This window comes from Amphiprion ocellaris, chromosome 6, assembly GCF_022539595.1.
Source record: "Amphiprion ocellaris isolate individual 3 ecotype Okinawa chromosome 6, ASM2253959v1, whole genome shotgun sequence".
In the NCBI taxonomy this organism is placed as follows: Eukaryota; Metazoa; Chordata; class Actinopteri; family Pomacentridae; genus Amphiprion; species Amphiprion ocellaris.
The window spans coordinates 262,340-287,527 of NC_072771.1; the positions used below are offsets into that span (position 1 = coordinate 262,340).

The 25,188-nt window shown below is 47.3% G+C and overlaps 1 protein-coding gene across 4 annotated transcripts; it reads right to left on the reverse strand.

The window, feature by feature from the left end:
• Window positions 1–975: 975 nt before the first annotated feature.
• ccdc180 (coiled-coil domain containing 180) lies at window positions 976–25,105 on the reverse strand. Of its 4 annotated transcripts, XM_055011568.1 has the most exons (36): window positions 24,862–25,105; window positions 24,701–24,783; window positions 24,246–24,328; window positions 23,982–24,091; window positions 23,760–23,888; window positions 23,023–23,133; window positions 22,177–22,269; window positions 21,852–22,015; window positions 19,646–19,747; window positions 19,482–19,561; window positions 19,237–19,325; window positions 17,954–18,073; window positions 17,702–17,875; window positions 17,514–17,629; window positions 15,427–15,553; window positions 14,802–15,329; window positions 14,526–14,713; window positions 14,076–14,245; window positions 13,800–13,980; window positions 12,923–13,069; window positions 7,922–8,066; window positions 7,285–7,401; window positions 6,874–6,951; window positions 6,155–6,232; window positions 5,913–6,067; window positions 5,794–5,828; window positions 5,644–5,704; window positions 3,539–3,622; window positions 3,223–3,289; window positions 2,946–3,081; window positions 2,680–2,840; window positions 2,463–2,588; window positions 2,281–2,377; window positions 2,151–2,202; window positions 1,918–2,029; window positions 976–1,755 (listed from the first exon to the last, which is right to left on the reverse strand). In XM_055011568.1, the coding sequence occupies exons 1-36, from the start codon at window positions 24,919–24,921 to the stop codon at window positions 1,621–1,623; spliced, it is 4,494 nt and encodes a 1,497-aa protein (XP_054867543.1). In that variant the 5' UTR covers window positions 24,922–25,105; the 3' UTR covers window positions 976–1,620. The 4 variants fall into 4 exon arrangements, with proteins under 4 accessions (XP_054867543.1, XP_054867542.1, XP_054867541.1 ...); XM_055011567.1 differs by having other exon boundaries at window positions 17,514–17,875; window positions 24,246–24,307; XM_055011566.1 differs by having other exon boundaries at window positions 17,514–17,875; window positions 24,246–24,310.
• Between the last annotated feature and the right edge of the window lie 83 nt (window positions 25,106–25,188).

The window sequence follows — 25,188 nt, forward strand, 5'->3', positions numbered from 1 at the left end:
AACAAGACTAAACTCACTATGAACATTAAACACTGTTAGATTTCTAATCTGGGTCAAGCTGGTCATGGTGGTCCTGGTGGTGGTCCTGGTGGTGGTTCTGGTGGTTCTGGCAGTGGGTTTGATGGTGGTTCTGGTGGTGGTCCTGGTGGTGGTTCTGGTGGTGGTTCTGGTGGTGGTCTTGGTGGTAGTCCTGGTGGTAGTTCTGGTGGTGGGTTTGATGGTGGTTCTGGTGGTGGTTCTGGTGGTGGTCTTGGTGGTAGTCCTGGTGGTAGTTCTGGTGGTGGGTTTGATGGTGGTTCTGGTGGTGGTTCTGGTAGCCGTTTGGTCCTTCGTTGTCCTGCTGGCGATCAGGGATGTGAGGAAGTCTCTGAGCTTAAATACAACAAAATATCATCCTGACTGAGCTGGACAATGTTCTTTGGTTTGTCTTCCACATCTGGTTGATCCCATGGATCCTGTCTCCAGTCTGAAGGTTGTAAAGGTCTTCAGTGCCAGAGCTCCAGAAGATAGAAGAAAATCTGCTTTGTTTTTGTGTTAAAGTGAGTTTTGGCTTGTTGATCCTACAGACTCCTAGTTGTTTTAAAAGTCTGATTTGGTCGCCTCAAGCAGATTTCAGAATCAGGATGAATTTTGTCCTGATGTTGCCATGGTATCAGACTCAATTAATCCTCATCAGTACATGCGGACCCCAGGGCTATATAACTTGTCATATTTTTTTATCTGAAAGTTGGATTCTTCAGTCCCTTTCGGTGGTTGTCACCCATATAGTTGCCATCACATAAACCAAAACTTATTTGATTCCAACCAAGTTTGTGGTGTTTATATAGAAAAATCATTTGGGGTCCATGGGGGCCCCAGCCAGTCCCCAGCTGGACTGTCCATCTTTTATTTATGTATGTTTGTGTTGTGTTGCTCTTGTGATGACTGCTTCAGTTGCATTCTTTCATTTCAATTCAGGAGTTCTTACACTAATACTCTAAGCAATACACGTTTGTAATGATCAATAGTAATTTCATTGTTTCTTTCATATTAGCATCTATAGATGACACACATTTTAAGAAAATATACATTGAGAGGATATGGACGGGTACAGGAATGTGAAACAGATGAAATACTACCGGGGTTCCAGCTTGACCCTGGTAGGGGATGAAGTAGGTTTTGTCATGTGTACTGATGAGGGTTGATGGACACTAAAAGGGAGTTTAGATTAACTTTAGTAACAAACTGATGACATTACAGCAAACAGCAACAACAGACAATTAGCTACTGCCTTCATGTCAGCTGGCATATGTGTTTTAGAGTGTGTGCTACTTGTCAGAATGTTTAAAACTTTTCAGCTACACTTTTTAAAGACTTAGCACTGGCTCACTTTGTGCTAACACACAGTTCTATTTAAGGCTACCTGTATGATAGGAGACATCACTTAGGGTTGTTGATCCCCACTTGGCATTTTATTCTTAATTAACAAAACTGCTCATTTGCAGTTATATTATGAAAAAGTACATTTTGATTTTAACTGATGTTTGATTTCTGAAACTAATTAGACCCACTGAACCCCTGTTGGTAGATTAGCGTGATGGACCACTCTTGGTAATGTAGACATGTATGTGTGTGAGTGTGTTATTGCTGGTGTGTGCTTTTCTGAGTGTGTATCTCTTGTCTCCAGTGTGTGTTCCAGGTTTGTTGTTCACTCAGTTGTCTTCGTTTGTCATCATCTGAAAGTGACAACTCTGAGCTGATCAGCTGCTGGAATCGCTAACAGACACACACACACACACACACACACACACACACACACACACACACACACACACACACACACACACACACACACACACACACACACAGATGTCAACACATGTTGATCATATTCACTGTTTATACTGTGCGTGTGCGTTTGTGTGTGTGTGTCTTTACCTTCACAGCAGCTTCTCTCTGCTCAGTGATACTCGGATGTCCCATGATGCACCTGACTGTGGTGGAGGATGCTGATGTTGTTGTAGCAACAGAGGATGGTGGGTCAGCAGTGCTGTTGTTGTTAGATGGCAACACACACACACACACACACACACACACACACACACACACAGTGACGGTGCTGTAATGCTGCTATTGTGAAGGAGGAGATTATGATTTGATCTGTCTGTTACCTGCTTCCTGTTTCAGCTTCTGTCTCCATGGTAACATCTCTGTCATCGCTTTCTGTGGAATCAGAACACACCTGAAGGTCATGAGGTCAGAAGAGGTGTGGTCCTGGTGACAGTGAGGTCACACAGTTACCTGCAGGAGTCAGCAGCTTGTCGAACTCACGCAGCAGCTTCTCCATCAGAGACACCAGTGATGTCACAAACTCCTCCCCTCTGACTCGCACGCACTCCTGCACACACAGAGACACACACACAGCATGAGGACGCAGGGCAGACAGGTGAGAACAGGTGTCACAGTGGCTCCACCCCTCCTACCTGGATCTTCAGGTGTGTGCTGCAGGTGATGCTGAGCAGCTGCTGCTGTCGCTGCTCCTCCCTGCTGACCAGAGTCTGGAGCTCCACCGGACTGAAAGACGCCCGCAGCCGAGAGACACACACACCCTGCAACCACACACACACACACTATCAGTAACACACAACCACAGACGCTGTACCAGCTGACCAGTGGTCCTTGTGTGTTTCCGGTTGGTACCTTCTCCTTCTCGCTGGTGGTCAGCATCTCCTCCAGCTGCTGCCTGACTCCGCCCACCTCTTCTCTAAGCTCCGCCTCCTGCCGTCGCTCGTGGTTATGGATCAGAACTGCAGGTAACGAATGCAGCAGCTGCCCCAACACAGAACATTGCTGCACCGCCTCTGATACACAGACAGAACCAGAACCAGGTTCAAATCAGAACCAGGTTCAGGTTCTGTTTAGGTCCTCATAAAGCCATAAAGACAGGAAGAGGTGTGTGAGTGTACCCTCTCTGCTCATGCTCAGAAACCTCTGGGCTTCTTCCTGGTATCCCAGCAGCCGCTGCTGCATGCTGTCAGCCCACTGGTCCACAGAGTCAGGAAGTATCTGAGACCTGGTGACACGATGGCTGCAGTAAAAGTCCTGGAGGAGACAGGAGACGGTTGTACTGCGGCTTGATTGTGGTCAGAGTGAAACTGGGTTCCCCTCTACAGGTGAGGTGCACCTGTCAGTCATCAGTGTAATGAGTATAGTGCAGGTGTGTAGCTGACGGGTGTGAGTTACCTCAGCGAGCAGCAGCAGGTCGTCGTTTGTTTTCTGTAGCATAGAGTTCACTGAGGAGCTGAAGGAACTGAAACACAAAAACACCACACCTGGACACAACTGAACACACACCTGGACGCACCTGGACACACACCTGGACACACCTGAACACACCTAAACACACACCTGGACACACCTGGACACACTTGGACTAAACCTGAACACACACCTGGACACACCTAAACACACCTGGACACAACTGAACACACACCTGGACACAACTGAACACACACCTGGACACACCTGAACACACCTGGATACACCAGACTGGACTCACCATGTGGTTGGTTCTGCTTCTGGTTTAGGTCCAAACATCTGGAACCTTCTGTCTGTCCTGATGGACCTGCAGCTCCTCTTCACACTGACACACAGACACACTCAGCTTAGGAACACACGCTGTGTGTTTAGAAGTTCTGCTTCCTGAAGTGTCCAACTAAAGTTCTCAGCTGGATGAAGATTAGTTTGTTCTTCATTCAAGGTGCAATCACAAAGTTCCGTGACTGTTCCTGGAGCACCGTGGTTGCCTGAGTTCTACCTGTGTTCTACCTGTGTTCTACCTGTGCAGCAGAAGCAGTCAGCGACCAGGTGAGGAAGTTCTGGTTCCCGATGTTTCTGGAACATCGGTAGTTCCTCCATAGAGCTGCAACTTTGTGTCAGTTAGCAGCTGGAGGATCCAACCTTCAGTGAAGGTCCAGCTGATGGAGCTGATCTGTTTCCAATAGGGCTGCCCCACATAGCAGTTTCTGGACTCCAGATATCCGGCCCCGATTAATGATGAATATCCGAATATTCGGTTCAGCGTCTGACGGTGGGGGACGGACAGACGGAACCTAACAGAACGGAGCGAGCCACACATTACGATCGGTTTGCAATGTCTGACGGAAGGGGAGTGTGCGAATTGACGAGCCGAATAACGATCATGCGACATCGTCCAACGGAGGGGGTGACCACATATTCGGATCTCAAAATAAATATTCGGATACCACCGTAACGACCGAATATTCGGATATCTGGATATTCGGGTCCAGCCCTAATTCCAGAGCAGATTGGAGCATTGCAGGAGCTCAGGGAGCAGAGCATCGCTGCACAGAGACCACTTCCAAACCTGACTGAGATGTTCAGAGACGGCCTCAGAAAGTTTGGATAGCAGCTCTTCGAAGAAAACTGATCAAGTGCCGTCTCACTATGGTGGTGGACTTTTGAAGGCACTGTGTGGGGAGATGACCTGTGGAGGACCAGCTGTCAGTCATCTGAAGACCCGCCCTCCAGCCCTTGTTCTCCCTGCCTCCCAACCTGTCTGATTGGGCCACCACCCGGTTCTCTCCACCTTCATCCAACCAGCTGCAGCCTCATCACACCTGGAGAGTTTGAAGCTAGAAGGACGGATTTAAGGTGAACCGCTGGTCCTGGTGGTTCCTCTGTTAGCAGCTACTAACTCGGTGAGAAGCTCTCGTGTTCCGTGTGTTTGGTTCTGTAGCACCTGTTTGGTTTGTGTTGCTTTGTGTTTACATTTTGCTTGGGAGTTAGCACGTTTTCAGAACTCTGTTCGTCTTTGGTTTTATTTGGATTTTTTATTTAGCCACGCCCACTGGCTGTTTGTATTATCGCTGTTCTTTTGTGTTAATTTCATCACCAAGCAATAAACTGGTTCAACCCCCAATAACATCTGGTTTCTTGGTTCCTCCTGGTGAACCTAGAGGCCGAAACACATCACCGAGTGGACAAACGTTCCTTCAGTAGAAATGTGAAGGAGTGAGAGCTCCTGAGTGTTTCCACTGGAGTTTAAAAATGACCCCATTCGGCAGCCAGAGACTGGAGAGACAGAATGGTCGGATCTTCAACTTTCCAACCAACGTATCATGTGTGATGTTCCATCAGAAAATAAAAATCTGACACAAATCTGAGCATCTCCTTAAAATGTCTAAACATCACATCTTAGTTAAAAACTCTCCAGAAATAAAATGTGTTCAGGAGAAAAAAAGCCCAAAACATCTTCCCTCCTTGTTCAACCTCAGCAGAATAAAATCAGCATGGATCAGAAACAGAGAACAGAGGAGCACGCTGTTAGAGATCCATCCAGCATGGTGGGACATCTACTGATGAAGAGCAGAGTAGAGAGGAAAAGTCTGGAAACATGGAGATAGAAAAACATCTAAAGGGTGAGGAGATGGGAGGACCTTCAGGAGGAACCAGCTGGAGATTCTTGACCTCCAGCTGGTTCCTCCTGAAGGTCCAACGACCACCTGGACCTGGATGACTGAGAACCTAGAAGAGGTCTGAGGAGATAACATGAGGTGTTTGTAGCAGTGAAGAGGAGGTTGCTGCTGCTGTGTCTGAGGGAGTCACTGATTGGTTCCACATCACACCTGTACGAGCGTTTACCTGAGCGTACTGACGGACTGCTGATGCTGGACAAGACTCTCACCTGCAGACACACAAACCACTGAAAACATCCCATCAGGACCAATAAAACTGAGGAATGAAATCAGGAAGTTGTGGTTCCACCAGAAGGTGGACCAGGTGTTTGTTTACCTGCAGCTCCTCTCTGGTCGCTGTCCTCACTCAACCTGCAGACAACATGATGGACAACATTTAGACGTCTCCATCACCAGGAAGCTCTGACACCAGCAGCAGCATCCTACAGCACTCGCCTGTTCAGGGACCTGATGACGTCCACTACGGGGTCGTCCAGGAGGTCCACACCTGTCCTGCTGGGCTGCAGTAAGCCAGAGGGCGGAGCCGGACGCACCTGCTTCATGACTTTAGGACAGGTGGATGGGATGAGAACGTCCTGCAGAGAAGAATCCTGAAGACACAAACACATCATCAGCAGGTAGACCATAGGTGGTTCAGGTAGACAACAGATGGTCCAGGTAGACAGGAGATAACCCACCAGCTCCAGGTACTGACAGCGCTTTCTGAATTCCTCACTGACTGAGGACAGCAGAGGAAACACCTGATCTGGAGACACCTGCAGGAGAGTCGGACGTCTTCTGTCAGTACAGCAGCTTAATGTATGACTGAACTGGTGAGACAGTACAATTATATACTCATTCAAAGTACTAGAGCTGTGGGATTACAGTACTACTACAGTACTACTACTGTAGTAGTACTACTGTAGTAGTACTGCAGCAGTACTACTACAGTAGTACTGCAGTAGTACTGTAGTAGTACTGCAGTAGTACTACTACAGTACTACTACAGTACTACTGCATTAGGTGTGTTTCATGAGGAAACACACCTAATGTTTTAATTTTGAACGATATGACTTTGTAAGAGATGGAAACGACTTAATCAGGCGAAAACCATCCCTTTATTGAGTAGTACTACTACTACTGTAGTAGTACTACTACAGTAGTAGTACTGTAGTACTACTGTCATAGTACAGTACTACTACTGTAGTAGTACTGCAGCAGTACTACTACAGTACTACTGCAGTAGTAATGTAGTAGTACTGCTGCAGTACTACTACAGTACTACTACTGTAGTAGTACTACTACAGTAGTAGTACTGCAGTAGTAGTACTGTAGTACTACTGTCGTAGTACAGTACTACTGCTGTAGTAGTACTGCAGCAGTACTACTACAGTACTACTGCAGTAGTACTGCGTACCTGTGTGGACTCCATCATTCTCCTCAGATCGTCCAACCTGCTGCTGATCAAAGACTGCTGCTGGTTACTGCTGGCTGCCTGCAGAGACAGACAGGTTACAGACAGACAGACAGGTTACAGACAGACAGACAGGCAGACAGACAGACAGACAGGCAGACGACAGACAGGCAGACAGACAGACAGACAGGCAGACAGACAGACAGGCAGACAGACAGGCAGACGACAGACAGGCAGACAGACAGACAGGCAGACAGGCAGACAGACAGACGACAGACAGGCGGACAGACAGACAGACAGACAGACAGACAGGCAGACGACAGACAGGCAGACAGACAGACAGACAGGCAGACAGACAGACAGGCAGACGACAGACAGACAGACAGACAGGCAGACAGACAGGCAGACAGATACCTCTGATTTGATGTAAACTTTTGTGCTCCTGAAAATCTTCTGGACTTTGTCCGTGAATTCCAGCTCAGACTTCAGGAAGGACAAATTCTCCTCAAAGTGAGCTGACACCTCCTTCACCTGCAGGATCCAAACATCTGATCAATAACCGAACTTCAGATCAATAACCAAACATCTGATCAATAACCCAACATCTGATCAGTAACCAAACATCTGAACAATAACCCAAGATCTGAGCAATAACCTATTGTCTGTTCAATTAAAGCATCTGATCAACAGGAAAGGTTTCCATCCTGGAGCTGTGTTCCATCAGATGTCATGTTTCCAGTCTGTAGAAAATAATAAATAATAAAGAGCCACAGGACCAGAGACTGATCCAGGAACCTGCAGAACCAGAACGTCTAAATAATGTCTGAGGAACGTCAAAATACTGTCTGAGGAACGTCGAAATACTGTCTGAGGAACATCTAAATACTGACTGAGGAACATCTGAGGCCTTCAGGCCAGCAGAGACACTAACAGAGCAGTCAGACTGCTGAAACATGGAGAACATCTGGAGAACATCTGGAGAACATCTTGAGAACATCTGTCCATAAATGGAACCATCAGTCTGTTCATGGATCATCTTCTGCTTCATCACCTGCTGCAGACTCCTGGACTCAAACATCTCCAGCTCTGAGAAGATGGACGCCTCAGTCACACTGATCCTCCTGGTCTCCTCCTTCAGCCTCCTCTGGAACATTCTCAACTCCTGAGGAGCAACATCTCCTCCTTCACTGAACAGCCTGTAAGAACAGGAATCAGTCTGTAAGAACAGGAAACAGGAAAAACTCTGTAAAACCAGGAAACGGTCTGTAAAAACAGGAAACAGTCTGTAAAACAGGAAACAGTCTGTAAGAACAGGAAACAGTCTGTAAAAACAGGAAACAGTCTGTAAGAACAGGAAACAGGAAACAGTCTGTAAAAACAGGAAACAGCCTATAAGAACAGGAAACAGTCTGTCAGAACAGGAAACAAGAAACAGTCTGTAAAAACAGGAAACAGGAAACAGTCTGTAAAAACGGGAAACAGTCTGTCAGAACAGGAAACAGTCTGTAAGAACAGGAAACAGTCCGTAAAAACAGGAAACAGCCTGTAGAACAGAAAACAGGAAACAGTCTGTAAAAACAGGAAACAGTCTATGAGAACAGGAAACAGTCTGTAAAACCAGGAAACAGTCTGTAAAAAGAGGAAACAGTCTGTAAGAACAGGAAACAGTCTGTAAAAACAGGAAACAGTCTGTAAGAACAGGAAACAGGAAACAGTCTGTAAAAACAGGAAACAGTCTGTAAGAACAGGAAAGAGGAAACAGTCGGTACAAACAGGAAACAGTCGGTACAAACAGGAAACAGTCTGTAAAAACAGGAAACAGTCTGTAAGAACAGGAAACAGCCGGAAAAAATAGGAAACAGTCTGTAAGAACAGGAAACAGGAAACAGTCTGTAAAAACAGGAAACAGTCTGTAAGAACAGGAAACAGGAAACAGTCTGTAAAAACAGGAAACAGCCTGTAAGAACAGAAAACAGGAAACAGTCTGTAAAAACAGGAAACAGTCTATGAGAACAGGAAACAGTCTGTAAAAACAGGAAACAGTCTGTCAGAACAGGAAACAAGAAACAGTCTGTAAAAGTAGGAAACAGGAAACAGTCTGTAAAAACAGGAAACAGTCTGTCAGAACAGGAAACAAGAAACAGTCTATAAAAACAGGAAACAGGAAACAGTCTGTAAAAACAGGAAACAGTCTGTCAGAATAGAAAACAAGAAACAGTCTGTAAAAACAGGAAACAGGAAACAGTCTGTAAAAACAGGAAACAGTCTGTCAGAACAGGAAACAAGAAACAGTCTGTAAAAACAGGAAATAAGAAACAGTCTTTCAGAACAGGAAACAAGAAACAGTCTATAAAAACAGGAAACAGGAAACAGTCTGTAAAAACAGGAAACAGTCTGTCAGAACAGGAAACAAGAAACAGTCTATAAAAACAGGAAACAGGAAACAGTCTGTAAAAACAGGAAACAGTCTGTCAGAATAGAAAACAAGAAACAGTCTGTAAAAACAGGAAACAGGAAACAGTCTGTAAAAACAGGAAACAGTCTGTCAGAACAGGAAACAAGAAACAGTCTGTAAAAACAGGAAATAAGAAACAGTCTTTCAGAACAGGAAACAAGAAACAGTCTATAAAAACAGGAAACAGGAAACAGTCTGTAAAAACAGGAAACAGTCTGTCAGAACAGGAAACAAGAAACAGTCTATAAAAACAGGAAGCATGAAACAGTCTGTAAAAACAGGAAACAGTCTATAAGAACAGGAAACAGGAAACAGTCTGTAAAAACAGGAAACAGTCTGTAAAAACAGGAAACAGTCTGTAACAACAGGAAACAGTCTGTAAGAACATCCATCCATCTATCCATCCATCTATCCATCCATCTATCCATCCAACCATCCATCCATCCATTCATCCATCCATGTTCTTCCTCTTATCCGGGGTCGGGTCGTGGAGGCACCAGATGAAGCATGTCATTCCAGACATTCCTTCTCCCAGCAACACTTTCCAGCTCTTCCTGGTAGATCCTGAGGTGTTCCCAGGCCAGATGAGATATATAATCCCTCCAGTGGGTTCTGGGTCTGCCCCGGGGTCTCCTCCCAGGAGGACGTGTTCAGGAAACCTCCAAAGGAAGTCTCCCTGGAGAATCTCAATCAGATGTCCAGACCACCTCAGCTGGTCCCTTTAGAGATGAAGGATCAGCAGCTCTACTCCGAGCTCCCTCTGGATGTCTGAGCTTCTCCCCCTATCTCTAAGGCTGAGTCCAGACACCCTATGGAGGAAGCTCATTTCAGCCGCTTGTATCCACGATCTCATTCTTTGGGTCACTACCCAGAGCTCATGACCATAGGTGAGGGTTGGAACGTAGATGGATGGTAAACTGAGAGCTTCTCCTTGAGGTTCAGCTCCCTCTTCACCACGACAGTTCGGTACAACACCTTCATTACTGCTGACACTGCACCAATCCTCCTGTCTATCTCTAGCTCCATTTTCCCATCACTCATGAACAAGATCCTGAGATACTGAACTCCTTCACTTGGGGAAGCAACTCCCCCCCAACCCAGAGGGAGCAATCCACTGGTTTCCATCAGATAACCATGGCCTCGGACTTGGAGGTGCTGATCCACATCCCCGCCACTTCACACTCGGCTGCAAACCGCTCCAGTGCTGCTGAAGGTCTGAGGAACCGAACAGAACCACATCATCTGCAAAAACCAAATATGTGATCCTGAGGTTCCCAAACCAGAGACCCTCCTCACCCCGGCTGATCCTTGAGATCCTGTCCATCAAGACCACAAACAGGATCAGAGACAAGGAGCAGCCCTGGAGGAGTCCAACATCCACTGGAAATGAGTCTGACTTTGTTCTTAGTATGTGGACACAGCTCTCACTTTGGTTGTACAGGGACCGAATGGCTCGTATCAGTGAGCCCGGTACCCCATACTCCCTCAGTACCCTCCACGGAACCCCTAGGGGGACATGGTCATAGACCTTCTCCAGATCCACAAAACAAATGTTGACTGGCAGGTCGAACTCCCATGACCCCCTAAGCAGCTCCACAACATTAAAGATCTGATCTACCGTTCCACGACCAGGATGGATTCCACATTGCTCCTCCTGGATCTGAGTTTCTACAATCGGTCAGAGCCTCCCTTCCAGCACCCTAGATTAAACTTTCCCGGGGAGGCTGAGAAGTGTTATAGCCCGATAGTTGGAACTCACTCTCTGGACCCCCTTTTTGAAAATGGGAACCACCACCCCGGTCTGCCGCTCCACAGCACCGTACCCGATGCCCAACGACATCGTAAAGACGTGTTAGCCAAGACAGTCCAACAATGTCCAGAGCCTTCAGCATCTCAGGGTGGATCTCGTCCACACCTGGTGCCACCGAGGAGCTTCTTAACTACCTCAGCGACCTCTGCCACAAATATGGATGAAGATTCCCCTGAGTCTTCAGGCTCTGCCTCCTCCACAGAGGATGTGTTTATCGGGTTCAGGAGTTCCTCAAAGTGCTCTTTCCACCGCCTGACAATATCCTCAGTATGGGTCAACAGTTCTCCACCCCGACTGTAAACAGCCTGGGGAAAACCCTTCCTCCTCTTCCTGAGGCGTCAGACGGTTTGCCAGAACTTCCCTGAGGCCAACCGAAAGTCCTTCTCCATAGCCTCTCTGAACTCCTCCCATACCCGAGTTTTAGCTTCCGCGACTGCTGCAGCTGCAGCCCTTTTGGCCAACCGGTACCCATCAGCTGCTTCAGGAGACCCCGAACCAGCCAGGCCTGAAAAGCGTCCTTCTTCAGCCTGATGGCTTCCCTCACCGCTGGTATCCACCAGCCGGTTCTTGGGTTGCCACCGCAGTAGGCACCAGTGACCTTCTGACCACAGCTCCTAACAGCTGTTTCAGCAATGGAGGCTTTGAACATGGACCACTCAGACTCCATGTCCCCAACCTCCTCCGGGATGCAGGAGAAACTCGTCAGGAGGTGGGAATTGAAAACTCCATGGACAGGGGCTTCCACCAGATGTTCCCAGTTCACCCTCACTACACGTTTAGGTTTACCAGGTCTGTCCAGCAGTCTTCCATCAGATCCAACTCACCACCAGGTGGTGATCAGTTGACGGCTCTGCTCCTCTCTTCAGTGTCCAAAACATACGGCTGCAGGTCTGATGATACGACTATGAAGTCGATCATGGACCTTTGACCTAAGGTGCTCTCTGGTACCAGGTACATTTATGAGAACCTCATGCTCCAACCATGCTCCAACATGGTGTTTGTTATGTATGTTGAAGTCCCCCAGGAGAACTATGGAGTCCCCAGGCGGTACCCCTTCCAGGAACCTCCCAGAGACTCCAAGAAGGCCGAATACTCTGAACTGCTGGTGGTGCATAAGAACAGACAACAGTCAGAGTTTCCCCTCAGAGAGGCGACCCTCTGGTTTTCCGGGGAGAACTCCAACAAAGCAGCACTCAGCCAGGGGTTCTTGAGTATCCTCACACCCACCTCTCACCCTGGGCAAATCCGGAAAAGGAGAGAGTCCAACCCCTCTCCAAGATTCTGGTTCCAGAACCCTTGCTGTGTGTGGAGGTGAGCCAAACTATATCTAGCCGGTATCGCTCCACCTCCACCTCCACCACCTCGGGTTCCTTCCCCGCCAGTGAGGTGACGTGCCATGTCCCAATAGCTAGTCTACGCCACCAGGGGACGGTGCGCCTAGACGCCCACTCCTGCCTACTGCCTGGTGGACAACCCGACCCTGATTTCCTGCCCGGTGGGTGGTGGGCCCACCGGGCGGAGTGTGTAAAAGCAGGAAACAGGAAATAGTCTGCAAAACAGGAAACAAGAAACAGTCTGTAAACAGGAAATAGTTTGTAAGAACAGGAAACAGGTCTCAGGAGACTCTTTAATTGGACCTTCTGAACCTATTGGCGACCCGTCATGGCTGTTCTGTTTCCGTGGAGCTGCAGGACTTGAAAATGAAGCACCTGAACCTGCTGGGGTTCAGGTGCTTCATAACCCTAACCCTAACCCACCTGAACCTGCTGGGGTTCAGGTGAGGTTACCTGAAGGAGCTCAGCAGCTGGGTGGTTCTGGTTCTGGTCTCCTCCAATCGGACCTGGACCGTCTGTCTGAAGCCGCTCTGATGCTGCTGGGTGTCTTTGATATACTGGTCCAGACGGTCCTGCAGGGTGGAACTAAGGGCCTCCAGACTGTGCACACACACACAGACACACACACACACACTGCAGTCAGCCTCACTAACACTCAGTCAGCTGATCTGAGGTCAGCTGATCTGAAGTCAGCTGATCTGAGGTCAGGTGTTACCGTCGGCTGATCTGAGGTCAGGTGATCTGAGGTCAGGTGCTTCCGTCGGCTGATCTGAGGTCAGCTGATCTGAGGTCAGGTGTTACCGTCAGCTGATCTGAGGTCATGTGTTACCGTCAGCTGATCTGAGGTCAGGTGTTTCTGTCGGCTGATCTGAGGTCAGCTGATCTGAGGTCAGGTGTTACTGTAGGCTGATCTGAGGTCAGGTGATCTGAGGTCATGTGTTACCGTCAGCTGATCTGAGGTCAGGTGTTTCTGTCGGCTGATCTGAGGTCAGCTGATCTGAGGTCAGGTGTTACTGTAGGCTGATCTGAGGTCAGGTGATCTGAGGTCAGCTGATCTGAGGTCAGGTGTTACTGTCGGCTGATCTGAGGTCAGCTGATCTGAGGTCAGGTGTTACCGTCGGCTGATCTGAGGTCAGGTGATCTGAGGTCATGTGTTACCGTCAGCTGATCTGAGGTCAGGTGTTTCTGTCGGCTGATCTGAGGTCAGCTGATCTGAGGTCAGGTGTTACTGTAGGCTGATCTGAGGTCAGGTGATCTGAGGTCAGCTGATCTGAGGTCAGGTGTTACTGTCGGCTGATCTGAGGTTAGCTGATCTGAGGTCAGGTGTTACCGTCGGCTGCTGTCGGCTGTCTGGATGCCGTCCTCCATGGTGGACAGGGCGGTGGCGAAGTCCTGGTTCTTCCTGCTGATGGAGACCTGCAGCTGTTGTAGCTCCATCCTGCAGGAGGTCAACACGTCCAACACATCCTCACAGTGCATGTCCACTCGCCGCCGGTGCAGCTGCAGCTCCGCTACAAACACAACAAGTCAACAGGTTCAGATTCCAGCAGTAGTCCCCTCCCAGCAGGTGTTCAGGTGTTCTCTGAGCAACAGGTAGTGGTGTTACCGTGGCGATGCTGGTAGATGTGGGTCTGGACGTGTGCTGGTTTCAGTTGCTGCAGCTGGACTTCCTGCTCTGAGTGCAGTGCCTCCTTCCTCTCTGTCGCCATGAAAACGACTGAGCTCAGGACGTCATGGAAATGTTGCTCCAGGTGATCGAGGAACAAAGTGCGGGTCCTGCACACACACACAGACACACACACACACACACACACACACACACACACACACACACACACACACACACACAGTGTGTACCTGCGCAGTGTGTGTGTGTGTGTGTGTGTGTGTGTGCAGGTGTGTTGGTGTGTGTGTGTGTGCGTGTGTGTGTGTGTGTGTGTGTGCATGTGTGTGAGTGTGTGTGTGTGTGTGTGTTACTGTGTGTGTGTGTGTGTGTGTGTGTGTGTGTGTGTGTGTGTGTGTGTGTGTGTGTGTGTGTGTGTGTGTGTGTGTGTACCTGGTCAGTGTGTGTGTGAGCAGCTCTTGGGGGAACAGGTTCAGGCGTGCGGTCTCAGATGTGTGCAGGCTGTCTGGTAGGTTGGGGAAGGGGCATCGGAAGGCGGGGCCAGTGTAAGCCACGCCTCTTGATGATGTAAAGGTGACATAGGTGCTGATGTCACAGAGTTCCACTAGGGACGTCTCTGCCTGTAAACACACACGAAAATACACACACATGTATTTTCTGAACCAATATGCAGATGATTATTGATTATCAATCACTGATCAATTTCACCTCAGTAAGCCAATCCTGAGAGTCCTGGGCGGGCCCTGCATCATTTTGACAGCTGATTGGATGTTTCTCAGTCATCTCTGGTTTCAGTGTTTCGGGCTGGATCACTTCCAGAGTCTGAGGCTGAACGGAGGCAGACTGACCCAGGTCCAGGTGGTCCACATGGTCCTGGTGGTCCACATTGTCCTGGTGGTCCTGGTAGTCCTGGTGGTCCTGGTGTTCCTGGTGGTCAAGATGGTCAAGATGGTGAAGATGGTCCTGGTGGTCCACATGGTCCTGGTGGTCCAGATGGTCCAGATGGTCCTGGTGGTCCAGATGGTCCTGATGGTCCTGGTGTTCCTGGCTGTCCAGATGGTCAGGATGGTCCTGGTGGTCCAGATGGTCCAGATGGTACTGGTGGTTCACATGGTCCTGGTGGTCCAGATGGTCCTGGTGGTCCAGATGGTCCTTTTGGTCCAAATGGTCCTGGTGGTCCAGATGGTCCTGGCAGGTGGAGTTTGATAGCTGGAAGTTCTGCAGTTCTTCTGGACTCTGAGGAGAATCAGCTGTTTTACTGTCATACTGTTCATGTCAATGGGTAACAGGTTTGGGTTGCTGTGGTAACCAGGTGTGGAGTTGCCGTGTTTACCGGTCTGTAGGAGTGGCTGAGCTGGTAGAAGGAGCTGATGCTGCTGCTGTAGGAGAACAGTTCCTCCAGGAAGAGAGACGGAACAGAATCCAACACGGAACACTGAGCAGAGACACACCGTCTGCAACTACACACACACACACACACACACACACACACACACACACACACACACAGTAACACACACACACACACACACACACACACAGACACAGTAACACACACACACACACACACCGACACAGTAACACACACCGACACAGTAACACACACACACACACACACACACACAGTAATACACACAGTGGTTAGTTAATTAGTTATCTAGTTAGTTATCAAGTTAGTTAGTTAGTTAGTTAGTTAGTTAGTTAGTTAGTTAGTTAGTTAGTTAACTAGGTGATTAGTTGGTTGGTTGGTTAGTTATTTATCTAGTTATCAAGTTAGTTAGTTAGTTATCTAGTTAGTAAAGTAGGAGGTTAGTTAGTTACTTAGTTAGTACGTTAGTTAGTTAACTAGATAGATAGATAGATAGATAGATAGATAGATAGATAGATAGATAGATAGATAGATAGATAGATAGATAGATAGATAGATAGATAGATAGATAGATAGATAGATAGATAGATGGTTAGCTGGTTAGTTAGTTAGCTATCTAGTTAGCTAGGTGGTTAACTCGGTGGTTAGCTAGTAAGTTAGTTAGTTAGTTAGCTAGGTGGTTAGTTAATTAGTTAGCTAGTTAGTTAGCTCATGGTTAGTTAGTTAGTTAGTTAGTTAGTTAGTTAGTTAGTTAGTTAGTTAGTTAGTTAGTTAGTTAGTTAGTTAGTTAGTTAGTTAGTTAGTTGGATAGCTGGTAGGTTAGCTAGTTATCTAAGTAGGAGGTTAGTTAGTTAGTTGGTTGGTTAGCTGGTTGGTTAGTTAGTTATCTAGCTAGTTAGCTAGTTAGCTAGTTAGTTAGTTAGTTAGTTAGCTAGCTAGCTATCTGGTTGGTTAGTTAGTTATCTAGTTATCTAGTTAGTTAGCTAGGTGGTTAATTAGTTAGCTAGTTAGTTATCTAGTTATTTAGACAGGTAATTAGTTGGTTGGTTGGTTGGTTAGTTACTTATCTAGTTAGTTAGTTAGCAAGTTAGTTATATAGTTAGTTAAGTAGGAGGTTAGTTAGTTACTAATTAGTTAGTACGTTAGTTAACTAGATAGATAGATAGATAGATAGATAGATAGATAGATAGATAGATAGATAGATAGATAGATAGATAGATAGATAGATAGATAGATAGATAGATAGATAGATAGATAGATGGTTAGTTAGTTATCTAGTTAGCTAGGTGGTTAACTTGTTGGTTAGCTAGCTAGCTAGCTAGCTAGTTAGTTAGTTAGTTAGTTAGTTAGTTAGTTAGTTAGTTAGTTAGTTAGTTAGTTAGTTAGTTGGTTAGTTAGCTAGGTGGTTAGCTAATTAGTTAGCTAGTTGTTAGCTCATGGTTAGTTAGTTAGATGGTCAGTTAGTTAGTTGGATAGCTGGTTGGTTAGTTATCTAGTTAGTTAAGTAGGAGGTTAGTTAGTTGCTTGGTTAGCTGGTTAGTTAGCTAGGGGGTTAGCTAATTAGTTAGTTAGTTAGTTAGTTAGTTAGTTAGTTAGTTAGTTAGTTAGTTAGCTCATGGTTAGTTAGTTAGTTAGTTAGTTAGTTAGTTAGTTAGTTAGTTAGTTAGTTAGTTAGTTAGTTAGTTAGTTAGGTGGTCAGTTAGTTAGTTAGTTGGATAGCTGGTTGGTTAGTTAGTTATCTAGTTAGTTAAGTAGGAGGTTAGTTAGTTGCTTGGTTAGCTGGTTGGTTAGCTGGTTGGTTAGCTGGTTGGTTAGTTAGTTATCTAGCTAGTTAGCTAGGTGGTTAGTCAGTTAGTTAGTTAGTTAGTTAGTTAGTTAGCTGGTTGGTTAGTTAGTTATCTAGTTAGTTAGCTAGGTGGTTAGTTAGTTAGCTAGTTAGTTAGCTAGCTAGTTGGTTAGTTAGTTATCTAGGTGGTTAGTTGGTTGATTTTACTGCTGGTGTCTTCCTGGTTTTACTCGGCTCTCTGAACTGGACCAGGTGAATTCCTTACCTGTCCGTGACGTCCTGCAGGTGGAGGACGATTTGGTCCAGAGAGGTCTTCAGAGCGTCTTCGCTGCTCTCCTGCCTCAGACAACCCAACAGCTCGTCCACAACAACCTTCTGCTCCTGACAACACAGCAGCAAAGCATCATGGGACAGAGTGGCTGCTGACAAGCCCTGCCCTCTCAGAGAGCTCACCTGTATGTGCTGCTGCTGCGAGCGCCTCAGCTCGTCCAGGTGTCGTTGCACTTCTTCTTCTCTCCTCTCCAATCTGCGGCTGTGCGTCTCCCATAGTGACGCCGCTGCTCGCATCACAGCAAAGACACACCTGCTGAGGCGGAGAGCGTGACGGGCTGCCGAGTCGCAGCACACCTGCAGACAGGTGAGGAGGACAGTCACTGAACATGCTCAGCTTCAGCCTGCAGTAACAGGACGGTGTGTGTGAGTTACGTCTAAAGCAGCCAATCGCTCTTCATCCTGACGCTGCCGTCGTCCAGTCAGAGGGAGGAGCTGAGAGCTGATGATGTGGTTCACCTCCTGCTCTGACAGCTTCAGAGCAGACAGCGCCTCCTGCAGGACAGACGGTGTTGCCATGGTAACACTGTTGCACACAGCTGATTGGTCCGTTGTTTGGGACCCAACATCAATAATCTGAGAATCTCATGTTTTCAAACCTGAGATTTTTATATTTTCACGCTTCAGATGAACCTGTGAAGCTTTTAAAGGTTTAGGTTCTCCACAAATTAAACTAACGGACATGAAATGTGGTGAGAACAGACAGAAGAGTTCGATCAGATCACAGTGATTGAATGGATCCAGCAGAGGAAACCGTTTCTTTTCTGGACCTTGAAGATGGAAAAAAATGTAACCTGAATGACAGCTAGTGATGTTCTCCATCTGATCTCTGCTGGTCCAAACGTTCACGTTCTGTCTCCATCTAGCTCCAACTAGGAGGAGCAGAACTCACATCAACAGAGACTTTCTTTTCTGCAGACAAATGAAATGTGAATCCTTTGAGGAACGATAAGTCTTTCACTGCAGCTTTGATCTCCTGTTCCACTGATCCTGGTGTGTTTCAAGAACATCAGATTTATTGATATTTGTGTTGAATTATCATCAGTTTCTGTTCAGAAACCTTCAGTAAAATTAAACACGAATCAACATGAAGCAGCTTGTAGCTCTAAAACACTGACATCTGGACCTCTATGAACATCTGGACCTCTATGAAGACCTAGACCTCTATGAACTCCAGGTTCTGGTTCCTACCAATGAGTCCACATCAACATTTAGTCTGAACATCTAAAAACTGGAACCTCGTCTGGTCCAACTGTAACCCATCAGATTCTACTGATGTTAGAGTCTCAACAGTTGGAGAAATGTGGACCAAAGACTGGATTCTAGTAGAAATATGGATCCATAGATAGACACTAACAGGAACATTATGGAGACACTAGACCAGCCTGGATCGGAGGTTTAGTACTTTTACTTTCCATTCTGAAGGTCCAGTAGTTATAAACACATCTGTCTATGTTCTCACCACATTTCAGGTCTGTGGGAGTTTTATTTCTGGAGATATCAAATCATTAAAATGCTTCACTGGTTGATCTGAGCGTGAAAATACAAAAAATTCCAGGCCTGAAAACATCTGGAATTCCAAAAATCCAGTCCAAATATTTAACAGAGCGTTTGGGTTCCCAATAAGAACTAAATTATCCATGAACTTGATCCATCACCTGACAACGATCCACCTGCTCCAGCCGACACCTCCACGACTGTTCACAGGAACACCGCAGCTGATGGAGGAGGTCACCATGGAAACGCTCTGACCACACACACACAGACACAGACACACACAGACACAGACACACACACACACACACACACACACACACACACACACACACACACACACACACACACCAACAACTTGAGCAGCTGTTATGAAACGTGTTTCTATGACGACGACGGCTGCAGTTACCGATCTGCTGATTGATGGCTGTCAGCTGGTCGAACCAATCACAGACCAGAACAGTGGAGCAGGTGGGCGGTACCAGGGAGCTACAAAAACAATGAGACGATGTGATTGGATAACTAGTAGAGGGGCAGAGCTGGTAGAAATGGACCATTATGATTGGCTGTTACCAGATGCTGTAGATGGCGTCCAGACGGCGTTCAGTCACATCTGATCGAGTCTGTGTGATCAGCTGATCTGGAGTCAGCTGGTCCTCAGCGATACACAACCTGCTACACAACACAACACAGCACTGATACACAACACTGATACACAACCTGATACACAACACAACACAGCACTGATACACAACACAGCACTGACACACAACCTGCTACAGAACACAGCACTGACACACAACCTGCTACACAACACAGCACTGATACACAACCTGATACACAACACAACACTGATACACAACCTGCTACAGAACACAGCACTGACACACAACCTGCTACACAACACAGCACTGATACACAACCTGATACACAACACAACACTGATACACAACCTGCTACACATCACAGCACTGACACACAACCTGCTGCAGAACACAGCACTGATACACAACCTGATACACAACACAGCACTGATACACAACCTGCTACACATCACAGCACTGATACACAACCTGCTACACATCACAGCACTGAGACACAACCTGCTACACAACACAGCACTGTTACACAACCTGATACACAACACAACACTGATACACAACCTGATACACAACACAATACAGATACACAACATGATACACAACACAACATTGATACACAACGTCGGTTGATACCAAGTGTCCTGTGATCCTAGTGCTGCTGGACCCTGCGGTCCTCCCGTACGGTGGACCCTGCGGTCCTCCCGTACGGTGGACCCTGCGGCCCTCCCGTACGGTGGACCCTGCGGTCCTCCCGTACGGTGGACCCTGCGGTCCTCCCGTACGGTGGACCCTGCGGCCCTCCAGTACGGTGGATCCTGCGGCCCTCCAGTACGGTGGATCCTGCGGCCCTCCCGTACGGTGGACCCTGCGGCCCTCCAGTACGGTGGACCCTGCGGTCCTCCCGTACGGTGGACCCTGCGGTCCTCCAGTACGGTGGACCGTGGGGTCCTTCCGTAGGGTAGACCGTACGGCCCTCCTGTATGGTGGACCCTGCGGTCCTTCCATACAGTGAAGTGAGGCACTAAGTAGGGTAACTAGCTGTATTAGGGACATTAAGGAGTGGCTGTCATCCAATTTCTTACTTCTAAATGAGGACAGACTGAATGCAGGGTGTTTGGGGTACTGATACCGATCCATCAAGTTTCAGTTCAATGACTTTGAGTCCTGCGGTCGAAAATCTTGGGGTGATATTTGACAGGGACTTGAAATTCAACAGACTAACTGATATTGTCGTCAGAGCAAGTTTCTTTCAATTCAAGTCTTTTAACCAAAGTCAAGTCTTTCTTAAACCGCATTGACCTTGAAAAAGCATTCATGCTTTTATCAGCTCCAGACTGGACTACTGCAATGCACTTTATATTAGCATCTCCCAGTCATCGATCCACCGCCTGCAACTGGTTCAAAATGCTGCAGCGTCTTTTAACAATCACATCAACCCAGTCCTTTACTCTGCACTGGCCTCCAGTCCGATTGAACCTGCTATACAACACAACACTGACACGCACCTCTGGTTGAACCTGTCTACCCCCTGATTCTCCCTCTGGTCGAACCTGTCTACGTCCTGGTTCTCCCTAGGGTCGGACCTGTCTACGTCCTGGTTCTCCCTCTGGTCGGACCTGTCTACGTCCTGGTTCTCCCTCTGGTCGGACCTGTCTACCCCCTGGTTCTCCCTCTGGTCGGACCTGTCTATGTCCTGGTTCTCCCTCTGGTCGGACCTGTCTACGTCCTGGTTCTCCCTCTGGTCGGACCTGTCTACCCCCTGGTTCTCCCTCTGGTCGGACCTGTCTATGTCCTGGTTCTCCCTCTGGTTTCTCCCTCTGGTCGGACCTGTCTATGTCCTGGTTCTCCCTCTGGTTTCTCCCTCTGGTCGGACCTGTCTACATCCTGGTTGTCCCTCTGGTCAGACCTGTCTACGTCCTGGTTCTCCCTCTGGTCGGACCTGTCTACCCCCTGGTTCTCCCTCTGGTCGGACCTGTCTATGTCCTGGTTCTCCCTCTGGTTTCTCCCTCTGGTCGGACCTGTCTACATCCTGGTTGTCCCTCTGGTCAGACCTGTCTATGTCCTGGTTCTCCCACTGGTCGGACCTGTCTACATCCTGGTTCTCCCTTCGGTCGGACCTGTCTACCCCGTGATTCTGCCTCTGGTTGGACCTGTCTATGTCTTGGGTCTCCACCCACCTGAACTGGTCTATGAGCTGGTTCACCCTGGTCCTCCTCCAGCGGTCCTGACAGTCCTCCCAGTGCCATCGGAGGAGTGACTCCTGCTGGAGGTTCTGCTCCTGGAGGAGCAGCAGCAGTCGAGCGGCACTGCGACGGTTCGCCAGCAGAGACTGATTCAGCATCTGAGACACACAGAGAACTGACAGTTTTTACAGCTCTGCTCCTCAACGCAGAACCACAGAACATTCAGGTGTAAACCCAAAAAATTAACATGAACTACATCTATCGAGTGTAAACCATAAAACATCAACTATTCTCAGCAGTAAACAACATTCTGAGTTACCGTAACCTCAGCGTGGATCAGTGTGAGAACCTCAGCTGGAGGCTGGACCATGTTCTCCAGCAGGTGGCAGAACTTCCTGAAAACAATTCCGATCTACAAGAAGACACAACAAACATTTCTGTTTCTCTTTCTACAATTTCTTAGGTGTTACTGGAGTTTCTTTAAATTATTCTACGTTTATTTTAGGTGGTTCTACAATAACTTTAGGTGATTCTACAGTTTCTTTAAGTGGTTCTACAGTTTCTTTAGATGGTTCTACAGTTTCTTTAGATGGTTCTACAGTTTCTTTAGATGGTTCTATGGATTCTTTAGGTGGTTCTAGAGTTTCTTAAAGTGGTTCTAGAGTTTCTTTAGGTGGTTCTACAGCCTTTTTAGGTGGTTCTAGAGTTTCTTTAGGTGATTCTAGAGTTTCTTTAGGTGATTCTAGAGTTTCTTTAGGTGATTCTAGAGTTGCTTTAGGTGTTTTTAGAGTTTTTTAGGTGGTTCTAAAGTTTCTTTAGGTGGCTCTAGAGTTTCTTTAGGTGGTTCTAGAGTTTCTTTAGGTGTTTCTAGAGTTTCTTTAGGTGCTTCTACAGTCTCTTTAGGTCTTTCTGGAGTCTCTTTAGTTGGTTCTAGAGTTTCTGTCGGGTCTTCTGTTGCTTTAGGTCTATCTTTCTTCTCCAGCTGCTGTCTTTCTGTTCCTGAAGGTAACTGTGGTGTAAAAAGTATTCAGATCCTTTACTTGAGTAAAAGTATAAATACTGCAAAGTAAAACGGCTCAGTTTAAAGTAAAGGTTCAGCAGTAAGTACTGCAGTATACGTTCTAATGGGTTCCTCTGAAATATGAACAAGATGTTTCTGCAGAACCTCGGCTGCTCGTCGTCTCTCACAGCGGCTCAGTTTGAGGTTCAGCTCAGAGATTCTGGATGTCTTCAGATTCACGTCCTGCTGCACCTGATCCCAGAGAACGTCCACCTCCTGGACACATAGAGATACGGATGATAGAACGTCCACCTCCTGGACACATAGAGATACGGATTATAGAACGTCCACTTCCTGGACACATAGAGATACGGATTATAGAACGTCCACCTCCTGGACACATAGAGATACGGATTATAGAACGTCCACCTCCTGGACACATAGAGATACGGATTATAGAACGTCCACCTCCTGGACACATAGAGATACAGATTATAGAACGTCCACTTCCTGGACACATAGAGATACGGATTATAGAACGTTCACCTCCTGGACACATAGAGATATGGATTATAGAACGTCCACCTCCTGGACACATAGAGATATGGATTATAGAACGTCCACCTCCTGGACACATATAGATAGATAGATAGATAGATAGATAGATAGATAGATAGATAGATAGATAGATAGATAGATAGATAGATAGATAGATAGATAGATAGATAGATAGATAGATAGATAGATAGATAGATAGATGTTGGGTTCTGTTGATGATTTTTTCTTTACATTTTATTAAGATTTTTACCTGGAAACTGCTCATTCAACACCTGAGGCTGAAGCTCAGTTCAGCTGCTGGAAGCTTTTCATCGCTTCACCTCAGCTTCCAGGTGTTCCCCTACCTGTACACTGACATGTTCCAGGTGTTCCATCTGATCCATTCTGACCTTCAGGATGTCCAATCTGTGGTCAGTGTCCTGCAGAGAGGACAGCAGCTGCTGACTGACGGTCCTCACCTGAGTCTCACACACCTGAGAGAAGAACACCTGAGATCAACCTGTGGACCAAAAACTATGAGACTCAGGGCTGAAGAGTGCCAGCAAACATCTGTCAGGTGTGCGTACATGTGACAGGTGCTTCAGGTGTGCGTCCAGCTGCTTCAGAGCTTCCTGATGTCTCTTCCTGCTTTTCTCTGTCAGACGTTGGATGATGTCAGAGCTCGGATGATCAACCACTGAAAGTATGGGGAGGGGTTACAGCTGATTGGTTGACACATGACTGACTGCAACCAATCTGAGCTCACTCTTTAGTGACCTATGTGATGTCATCAGGAGGGAGGAGCTAGAATGTAAACAAATGATAATGTCACAGAAACTGATGATACAAACCCAGACAGTCAGGAAGTCTGCTGACATCATCAATGACATCATCAGCATCCACCTGCTGCGCCCTGCTGGATGAAGAGCACAACCTGAGAGACAGACAGGTAGACAGACAGGTAGATAGACAGACAGACAGACAGGCAGACATGTAGATAAACAGACAGACAGACAGACAGGCAGGTAGACAGACAGAAAGACAGACACATAGATAAACTGACAGACAGGTAGACACGTAGATAAACAGACAGACAGACAGACAGACAGACAGACAGACAGACAGGCAAACAGACAGACAGACAGACAAACAGGTAGACAGACAGGTAGATAGACAGACAGACAGACATGTAGATAAACAGACAGACAGACAGGTAGGCAGACAGACAGGCAGGTAGACAGACAGACGCTGTAATGATGTGAATGTACTGATGGACATGAATGAGGACAGACAGGTGTGTGTCTACCTGCTGGTGTTACTGTCCTCAGCAGAGAGACAGTCTGTCCTCGTGTCTTTGCGTCCAGCCAGCAGACACCTGGACAGCTGCACCTGAAACACAGTTACCTGCTTCACAGACAGAACCTGGTACCAGAAACCTGCTGCTGTCTCTGGAGCTCCGGGACCCACCTGAGCGTCAAACAGCTGCCGGTAAACCTCTCCGCTCGGAACCGCTCTGCTCTCACACATGCTGCCGCTCCTCAGATCCGGCTGGTTACGGTTAGGCTCCGTTTCCCGGCTGGAGCAGTGAGTTGCTGCGGGGAGGAAGCGCTGCCCCACGGTCTCAGAAAGTGTTTTTCTCGGTTCTGTTCCTGTTTCTGTCCTGTAAACTCACCTGTCGGTACCGACTCCGCTCAGCCGTTTTGACCGTTTGTTTCCGTTTCCATGACAACGAGCTCAACGGGCGCTGCGGCGCGTTCAGGGTCCGCTCGTTCATTCAGGACTCAGACGTTATTC